The 10,227-nt window shown below is 39.8% G+C and overlaps 1 protein-coding gene across 1 annotated transcript; it reads left to right on the top strand.

Annotated features, from left to right (window-relative positions):
• Positions 1-1,093: 1,093 nt before the first annotated feature.
• On the top strand, positions 1,094-8,171 carry LOC311047164 (uncharacterized protein). Its single transcript, XM_084059796.1, has 12 exons — positions 1,094-1,230; positions 1,381-1,424; positions 2,101-2,164; positions 2,740-2,877; positions 5,411-5,515; positions 5,826-5,875; positions 6,047-6,151; positions 6,276-6,327; positions 6,435-6,506; positions 6,774-6,927; positions 7,216-7,298; positions 7,460-8,171. The coding sequence occupies exons 1-12, from the start codon at positions 1,198-1,200 to the stop codon at positions 7,601-7,603; spliced, it is 1,044 nt and encodes a 347-aa protein (XP_083915922.1). The 5' UTR covers positions 1,094-1,197; the 3' UTR covers positions 7,604-8,171.
• The last annotated feature ends 2,056 nt before the right edge of the window (positions 8,172-10,227 follow it).

The raw sequence follows: 10,227 nt of genomic DNA on the forward strand, positions 1-10,227 counted from the left end.
GTTTAATAGGATCAGAAATCCAATGACCGTGATGCTCATGAATTTGTTCAATATGTAAGGACAATTGAGCACCTCTTCCTCTTGTGACTGAGAATGTAAATGTATAGGACATGATCAGACTGTCAAGCTAGAACAGTCCATCGATAACTACATTGAGACGGATAATAGTAGGGTTACGGTGCATAAACCCCACATTGCAAAGGAAAAAGACCTATTTGAATGCAAATACCATAGGCAGCAGTGGTCTACAGACATGTGGGGAAAAAGTGATACGGTCAGATGAGTCATCCTTCACCATAATCTCTTTCCCAAACGTTTTAGCTCGAGACCCAAAAGAGAAATACAAATTAGTGAAAATAGATGCGTTGTGAGCTTGTAAGAGTTTTTTTTTTACTCAAATCTTTGCTTCTAGGGGTCCCTGGAACAAAATAATTTGAGATGTGGGGTCTGTGGCCATACATATAACTTTGGGGGTCCTTGACATGAAAAAGTTTGAGCACCACTGGTATTATAGCATCATATACATGATGCTATAATACCGTATATGTATCATATACGCAAAAAAAACATTCGATTTTCAGAAAACTGTAAGGATGTAGAAGACATTTGTAGAATCGCCCTTAATAATGAATTAATAAATCGGTCTTTAAGGGTTAAACAGGTGGCTCTCCCTCTCCACCACCATCATCAAAACACCAAATGAGGGAATATTATTTGTTAGAACAGTGTTCCATCCCTCCATAGAGTTCCAGAGACTATTATGCCATGGCACATTAAAACTGTTCTGGCTGCTTGTGGTGGCCAAAACTTTACTAAGTTACTTAATGTTGGTGTTTCCTTAATTTAACACTGTATAACCAATAGAACACAAAAAAAAAATCCTGTTTGTTTGAATTTTGCATACTCAATCAGCCATTTCAGGATTTTACTTTCAGGTAAGACAGGGGAAATCCTACTGGGGATTTACACACAAGATTTGAAGAAGTCAGGTGGAGCAAAAGCATTACACCTAGGCTAGACTTGGCAGTTGGCACGTGACGTTTCAGGTCCAAGGTGCACAGATTTTAAAAGAGGGTGTGCTCTCGTAATAAGACGACGCAGTGTTATGAAGGTCTAGCATGGACACTGGCCACTTTGCCCACGCTAAAACACAGCATCAGTTTATACCAAGTTGTTGATCGTTGTTGGATATTCACCATGGAGTTAAACGGCACACTGAGTAACGATCAGGTAGGCACCACACTGTTATATACAATTGTACAATTATATATTATTATTCTCCAAATATTTTCATGTATCAGCAATAATCTATAGGACATAATAACGTGATAAATGAAAAAAAAAAAGCATTTCTTAAACTTGCTAAATCTTCTATTGCAGATCCGTGCTCTCTCTACTGTATACTTAGTGTCCCTTAGTCCAAGGTAATATGCTTCCTCATGTTAAACACATGTTCTTTCTGCACATGCTGCTTTACCGGTTATTTGCTCAAGCCATTTTTCCAGTACTTTCATAATCTCAAATATGTCTCTGTAACACAAAAGAACATGTCAGTTTGTCAATGTGAACCCTGTAGAACAGTATGTGACATGCCTGCAGCATGTAATTGCAGCACAGGTGTTTGCACGCGTGATCTGGAATGACGTCTTACTGTCTGTCACCCATGAGATCCTTTATTGTTCACATAGATCAGAACCAGGATTACCAGAAACCAGAACCTTAATTTGCTGACAACAAGTTTTGTTTGCACATGCAAGGGATTTTTGTAGGCTACTTATGTTGAATCTAGTGAATAGGGTGTATTACGCGCTTTCAGTGCTCCTTAGGAACTTTGGAACCACTAAGATTAGGTTTTATTCGGGTAGATGTGTTGATCAGAGGCATCTCAGTGAAGATGGTTACTGTCAGTTTCTTATACATGGAGTCATCAGGACAAGAGAACAAATTCTGATGATTTCTTGTCTGAAGGCAATTGTTCAATCAATCTGCCCTGTGTGTGTATTATTAACCTTATGCTTTCCCCATGTGCTTATTTGTTATCGTTTTACACCAGAGAGTCTAGTATTTCATATTAATGACACTACTTATAATGAATTGCAGTTTGATTGGGAGCTCCTCTGTCCTGGTGGTTTCCATAGCAAGATGGAGGCATCTGCAACAACAGGTGATTGAGGGTGCACATGCAGTATGTGTTTGCGTACGTGTGTGTGTGCATGGATATTCATGGAAAACACTTTTTCACATTTCTTTTGAAAGCCCATATACTTGATAACTCAGTTTACTCAGTGATAGCTCTATGGAGGTATGCTCTTAGTTAGTATGAGTACAATGTTATCATCAGCTGGAAACAAATATGACCATAGACCACATTGTTCATGAAAGATATTACACTCAAAGACAACCAACATACCAACATACAGTATATCCACAGACAAACGTACAATTGTACATAGCTGCTGTACATGCACACGCACGCACGCACGCACGCACGCACGCACGCACGCACGCACGATACACAATACACAATGTTAGAAAGTGCTGAGCTGATCTTGTAAGAGCATTCATTCTTTCTACAAATGTAAAGATGTAATGTTTTTGTCTATGGGGTAAGTACCATATGTTCATCTGTGTGTGTGTGTGTGTGTGTGTGTGTGTGTGTGTGTGTGTGTGTGTGTGTGTGTGTGTGTGTGTGTGTGTGTGTGTGTGTGTGTGTGTGTGTGTGTGTGTGTGTGTGTGCAGGTACTGCCCCTAGTCCAGTTGGCCCTGGCAGACCTCCTGGCCGGCCTCATCCTGATGTTTACCAGTGCTATGAACATAGTAGCAGGCCAGTCCAGCCACAGTATAAACATCTGCCAACATGCCCTGCCTCTGTCATTGGTGAGCCACAGATTCTCATCATTTTATGTCTATTTTTAAAGGTCAGTGTTTCTGAACCACTGGACCGGGACACCAAACATGGGTCACAACAAGATACCCTGAAAGGGTCGCAGTTTTTTATATTTAAATAGGAGAGGGTAGAGCGACAGGAAGCCTAGGAGATACATGCAAGACATGACGGGAGTTGGACTCAAACTTGGGTCCTCACAACTCAACTTTATGCTCTGTTGTACAACAAATTATAAATCAGGCTTAATAGTCAGTGCACTGTGTATGAAATGTTTGGGTCCCAGTAACAAACCAGTGGAGTATCATGTCTCATAAAAATGCAATTGTATAATTGCATAGTGATAAGCATACTAAAAAGAAACAAAAAATAATCTCATCTCAAATTTCTTTTCAATGAGACAGATTTTCTTCCTTAAACAAGACACAGAAAATCCAGAAGAGAGGACAGCAATGTGGGAAATGTCCCGGTGCTTTTCGGGGAATTATGACAGTTCAAATATCTGTGCTTAATGTTACATTTGAATTTCCCCCGAGTCACTGTAGAGCAGAGAACGGCCGTATCAGTAAAGCAATAAAACAAGAGAGAACCCAGTGTTCCTTTACAATACCTCTATAAAGCAAAGCAGTGAAGCATGTGTACTTTATCACAAAGGCGAGTTGGAGATAACTATTCAGTCAGACAGCGTGCTTCATTCCTATGCTATGAGTGTTTATGCTTGGCAAATAAAAGTGTCAGAATCAGAACACTTCATTCAAGTCTAATAAATTCATAGGAATTTGTGACATTGGTGGAGGGATACTGTATGAACACATACAGTAACTGACATAAGTGCCAAATTAATGGAGATGAATATCTATTGGCACATGTTTACAGGGGTAACAAGACCACCTGTTTAGTGTCCCTAGTGTTAGCAAATGACCACTTGTTTAAGTGATACATATTCTTCTATCCTATTGGCTTGCCTCATAAGTAAACTGCAAGGATGGATGCTGTCTCCGTATAATTGTCCATGTAGTCTGCATTAGTCGGACCGTTTGGGACGTGGGCGGTTACTCCAGGTTATTCATATTCGTATGAAGAGACCTTTGAGATGGTTACATTATGGATGACAAGTTGTCGCCAACTCCCAGCTGGAGTCAAACACCATCTCCTCAGTCTTTTTAACATTCAAGACAAGGTGGTTGTCATCAGAACATTTTACAAACCTTTGTATCTCTCAATATTTGACAGACAGATGGCTATCTTTTTTCATTCAAGAAAAGATTGCAATATCATCTAAGACAGGGGTCTTCAACAGGGGGTCCGGGACCCCTAGGGGGTCCTCAGAGTTACTATAGGGGGGCGGCAAATATTTGTGTGATTTTTTACATGAACCACTTGAACCCTAGAATTCCTTTTCTGAGGGGAACATTAGCCAAAAATAGCCGATCTACAAGCTCTCAACGCCTCGCTGCGAGGCGTTGAGAGCTTGGCAAAGAGGCTATAGGTGTAGAGGGAAAAAAGAGCAGACTAAGTAAAAAAACTAACTAATCTGAAACACAATTTTATACAATAGAGTAGGGGGTCCCTGCTTCATCTCTCTCTCAGCTAGGGGGTCCCTGGCTTGAAAACGTTGAAGACCCCTGATCTAAGACAATCATGTGATTCTTGTGGTTATGCTTCTACATTTGTTAGTGTATATAGGGTAAAAAGGACAGGTGAACGGACACAAACCTGGGGTCTGTGCTCAAGGTTCTAGATTCTTAGAGAGTGCCATTAACATGGTCCTATTGTTTACGATTGGTTATAAACGAGAGGTGTGCCATCTAATAATGAGAGGGTTGAGACATTAAGGTCATTCAGCTTCTTAATTAACAAATGTGGCTGTACCGTATTAAATGCTTAACTAAAATCTACCAATAAAAGATTAACATATTATGCTATGGCCACCATCGTCTCTACCTCTGTTATAGGCAAACTGAAAAGGATAGTGAGCAGCTGTTTTCAATAGGTTGATAATGATTTTCATAACTTCTGACGTCAAAGCAACTGGATGTTAGACATTATTTTATTTACAGCTTGTTCTTTTGGCATATAAATAATAATAATTATTATTATTATGGGTTATTTGCTCCCTGCATACCTTAATACCGTCATAGGGGAGCAGGCATAAGAACGGGTTGGGCAACATACTACTACTGTACAACGACTGATGTGCCTGTGTGTATTTGAATCATAATGTTCTCTCTGTTCCAGACATTGCACTTCGACTCTATGCTTGATTTATTGCATGGGTTGTTATGTAACTGATGTTGTGTGTGTGTGTGTGTGTGTGTGTGTGTGCGTGTGTGTGGGTGTGTGTGTGTGTGTGTGTGTGTGTGTGTGTGTGTGTGTGTGTGTGTGTGTGTGTGTGTGTGTGTGTGTGTGTGTGTGTGTGTGTGTGTGTGTGTGTGTGTGTGTGTGTGTGTGTGTGTGTGTGTGTGTGTGTGTGTGTGTGTGTGTGTGTGTGTGTGCGCGCGTGTGTGTGCTCTTTTTCCGTTCCAGACATTTTACTTTGTTTCATTTCTGCTGGTGGTTGTTTATGCATGGAAATCCAAGGATGCAATGTGTGGATGGAGAGCAACACAGGAAGAAGATGAGCGGCAAGAGGTCAGAATGCACACATCAGTGTTGTCAGCTCTTTTATTGCTATCATTAGATTAGGTTTAGATGCACCTTTTTAACCTCTAGCGATAAACTGAGAGTCACCCTGCACAGAAGAATACAGTTACACATCCATTTTTATACTCTGAAATTAACAGGATACAGATACAGTACCTTGTTGTTAGCAGGCATGATGATTGGAACAAAACACATTACAGTCATTATTTTATAAATCATACTTAACACTGCACAAAATATGAACAAATATGAACCCTCTTTAACATTCTCTCCGCCTGCTTTCTGTCTTGGCTTGCAGTCCCAGTGTCGGATGAGAATATTTACAGTACCAGTGTATGCCTTTGTGTGGTAAGATTGTTTAGCACCTCTGGTTGCATACAATATTTAATACAGTAATTCATTCCTTAGTTACAGTTACACCCCCATGAAAATGCCATCTAAAAGAGTGAACACTATCTTTCTGCTTTCTTTCGCTGCGTCACACTCACACTTTCTCTCTGTCTCTTTATCGTAATGCAGGCTTATACCCATTGCATTGTACATCGCATATATGCTTACTAATGTTTTGACCGCGGCCTCGCTGTTTCCACCCCCCGATGCAAACGAATCAAAATACTGCAGCAGGTGAATATGCATTTTGTTTCAAAGTATAGTCATTATTTTAAGAAGAAGTTATTGTGATGTGGAGTGAATTATTAAAATCTGATTTGGTTTGTGACCTTTTTTGATTGCCTGCTTGCCTCCCCAGCTGTATCCTGTTCTTGCACATCTGGAATCAATTTGATCCCTGCCCACATGCTGTGAGTACCATGTATAACAGGCTGCTGCACATTCCAACAAGCAAATGCAATATTGCAATTGCAAAACATCCATAGATATATCACTTAAATGTCACCTCTTTTTTTAGGAGAGATTCCATGACATATTCGTAAATGTTTTTCTCATCCTGGCTGTGATACCAGTGCTAGTGTACTGCTCAGTAAGTAACAAATTCACATTATCAAGTGTGTGTGCGTGTGTGTGTGTGTGTGTGTGTGTGTGTGTGTGTGTGTGTGTGTGTGTGTGTGTGTGTGTGTGTGTGTGTGTGTGTGTGTGTGTGTGTGTGTTTGTGTGTGTGTGTGTGTGTGTGTGTGTGTGTGTGTGTGTGTGTGTGTGTGTGTGTGTGTGTGTGTGTGTGTGTGTGTGTGTGTGTGTCAAGGTGTACCTTTATTACTTTTAAATGATTTCTCATGTTTCCGTGTTATAGGTCATTTACTATAAGGTTGGCAGTTGGTATCACAGATATGAGCAGGAAGGATTATTTCCTGTGGAGGGGGATGGACGCTCTAGAAGGAGACTAAGAACCATGTTCTCCACAGCCCGTAACATGGTGGCAGTAATCATCATATGTTGGGCACCAGGTAAAAACAGTACTTTTTTTACCACACAAAATATAGTTTTATTTAATATTGCAAAATATATATTATACTTTAGGCCATTGTGTATTTTGAAACATGCAAAAACATTTACTTAAACATTATGGGAGATAGATTTTGGTTAAACCAACATTTCTCTTTGGCTGGTATTTGTCTCAAGTTCTATTTATGAAATGAACATAAAGTTGTAGCTTTGTAAGTCTGAGATAAACTGTACTGTAGGTGATCCTTTGTGTCAAGAGGCAATGTCTTATGTTTCTCTCTTCCTTACAGCACTTTTCCTTATTGTTCTGTCTACCCTCACGGCATGGGCCAACGTTGAACAACAGAACCTCTTTGTCCTTTACATCATACAGGTATAGTTTTCAAAGTGAACACCATTTCAATTCTATAACGCACGCATGCACTGTGGGGGCTTGCCATTAAAACAAAACAAAGGGTTAGGGTTAGAAAGGAAAAAAGCGAACAAAAGATGAAGATTTCTGTCAATGAAGTTGCTGGTTTTGGTGTGTTTCAGGCAGTGACGGTGTCTCTGCATGGCTTTCTGAACAGCATCGTTTACGCATGGAGACGAGACAATTTCAGGGAGGCTGTTCTGGGAGAGCGCACACGCCTGATTAACCGCCAGGCCTTCTTTGACGAATCATTGAGGGTTCAATGATTACTTCTGACCCCTCTAAACACCTAAAGACAATGGGACGTACTGTACTCGTCCCCTGTAGCTCCAAGGACACATGGAGCCCCAGGGGAAAACAACCACCCACGCCATCCCAATATAAATTCTAACTGTCGGACTATAACGTTGACACTGTCTATATTCATGGGAAACGTTCTGTTCTCACTGGAGGAGTGGAACGAAGCAAAAAGGTTGAAGGAAGCACACTGCTTACCAAAATGATATGCGGTGTACCACTTCCAATTGTAGCTGCTGAATTATTTCCGTGAACAAATAATGGATTAAGCATCTATTCACAATACATGTTTTTTTGTGTCTATAAGTGAAAACAGCTGCCAGCACTTTATTTGTGCACTTTTAGTGTGATTTTATTGAACTTTTTTGTACCAGTACTGTATGATTGTTTGTCTGTTATATTTTTGTTACTGTATATATTATTTATGCTACTAAATGAAACAGCTTTTCACTAACTTCTTTTCTTTTTGTAATGCTAAATTTATCCTTCATTGTCGTTTGAAGAACAGAGCTAACAACGCGTTGCACCATGGCGCATTGTTACCTTGCATTGGTGTGTATCACATTTTAAACTGTATAATTGTACCAGCAACGTGTCTATCCTTGACTTGAACTACATGTTCAAGGCCAGGATGAGCCATTTCCCATGCTGGTCCATTAAATTAAATCTGAAACGTTCATATGTGTAAGGAAAGTGTGCTGAGTCAAGGCAGAAAGGAGTGTACAGCCTGTACAGTATGCAGAGTCATGTGTGCAAAACCACTCTCATTAAACATGTAATAAAAACAGGCACAGTTATAAAACTGAGGTCATGCAGGCCATCTCTCGTCACACACATACGCACTCTCAGGCACTAGAAGCTCTACAGTATGATAGGACACATTTAGGTTTTTGTGGAAAGGGGGTCGTTCAGAAATCTGGGCCTTGAAATAAAGGGAGGAATTATTCATTTATATATATAATTAAAAACGTTTACAAAAGGGATTCTGTGTCCCAGCATTGACATAGTAAGTACCTATAGCAATTGCTTTCGTCTTATGTCTATCATTAGCTAAATTATCATTTACCTCAATGAAGACTGCCTTCACACACTGAAGGCAGTGAAGACTGTTCACTACATACATGTGGGAAGCTAGTGTGGAAGACAAGCTATCCCTCTCTCCAGTCGCTGCCCTATCACCTGACCATTTAGTTTTATACTAGTTTTATCACAGTTGGAACAAATTCAATAATGCCTGCCCAGTTCATCATGTGAGGTCCACTCCTAGATGTAAAAAAGAAACAGTACGTCATAAGCAATTTATCTGTAATGAGATGCAAATTACTACAGCATGCCTTATATGTATATCCTAGGAAAGATTCAAGTAACTCAAGGGGTGCCCCCCTTGAGTTAGTGTCGAAGTGTCCTTGAGCAAGATGCTGAACCCCTAATTGCTCCCGATGAGCAGGTTGGTGCCTTGCATGGTTTCCTCCGCCATCGGTGTATGAATGTGTGTGTGAATGGGTTAATGGCACAATCAATGTAAAGCGCTTTGGATAGAAGCGCTATATAAATGCACCATTTAAATAGTGATAAAAGGATAAATTAAGTCCAACTTAGCATTTGAATTCCAATACAACTTATTTTGTGAAAGACCCATTTACTGTACTAAGCAGCTTTTCTTTGGCTAGAGGAAAGAACATTTGGCTGCCGCTACAGCACTAGATGCCATATTACCTAACCTCACTGTTTGAGCAACCTAGATTTTACATGTTTACTAATATTGGGCAGTGGTGTAAAGGAACTAAGTACATTTACTCAAGTACTATACTTAAGTACAATTTTGAGGTGTTTTTACTTTACTGGAGTATTTCCAATTTGCAGCACTTTTACTTCTACTCCACTACATCTCTGAGGCAAATATTATACTTTTGCTCCACTACAATTATTTGAAAACTTTAGTTACTAGTTACTTTTATGATTTTTTGATTATTATTAAAAAACATACATTAACCACTTCAGCCCTATGTACATTTCGGCCATTTGAAAAAAGACGATCTGCAAGCTCACAATGTGACGCGAGTCTGCCTAATGAGTACTTTTGGTACATTTTGATGCCAACACTTTTGTGCTTTTACTCAAGTAAATTTTGAATTCCGAATGTGTACTTGATATGCATTGATACTTTTACTTAAGTAAAAAAAGCTTTTTCCACCACTGGTATTGGGCATATTAAACCAGGTCAAATACCATACGGCAGGTGTATGAGATTCGTCACTGACCTGGTTCTCAACAATCCACTCAGTGAAGCGATATGTGTGTGTTCCTGTTTGTGTCCGATAAATCACAATGAACGTCATTTATCAGTTCATCGTAAGGTCAGTACTTTTCTGAATATGATGAATGGTCTCATTTATCAGTTATTGTATTTCCTGACCTGACTGTGACTTGAATAAAATTTCCTCTGGCGTTCCGAAACTACAGTAGATATGCAATCATCTATAACCTGTAGGGCAAATTGAACACAAAACTGAGCCAATGTGAACACGTGCAGTTGATACCACACCGATAACACACTAGAGCATGGCAGATATGGTGGAACTTTAATCTTTTA

This window comes from Gymnoscopelus microlampas, assembly GCF_963454915.1.
Source record: "Gymnoscopelus microlampas genome assembly, chromosome: 6".
Lineage (NCBI taxonomy): Eukaryota > Metazoa > Chordata > Actinopteri > Myctophiformes > Myctophidae > Gymnoscopelus > Gymnoscopelus microlampas.

Excerpts from the sequence above, each read along its gene's own strand:
- LOC311047164 (XM_084059796.1), top strand. The coding sequence starts at position 1,198 with ATGGAGTTAAACGGCACACTGAGTAACGATCAG. Across the intron at positions 2,878-5,410 it reads ATGCCCTGCCTCTGTCATTG|ACATTTTACTTTGTTTCATT; the intron begins GTGAGCCACAGA and ends TTTCCGTTCCAG. Across the intron at positions 6,928-7,215 it reads CATCATATGTTGGGCACCAG|CACTTTTCCTTATTGTTCTG; the intron begins GTAAAAACAGTA and ends TCTTCCTTACAG.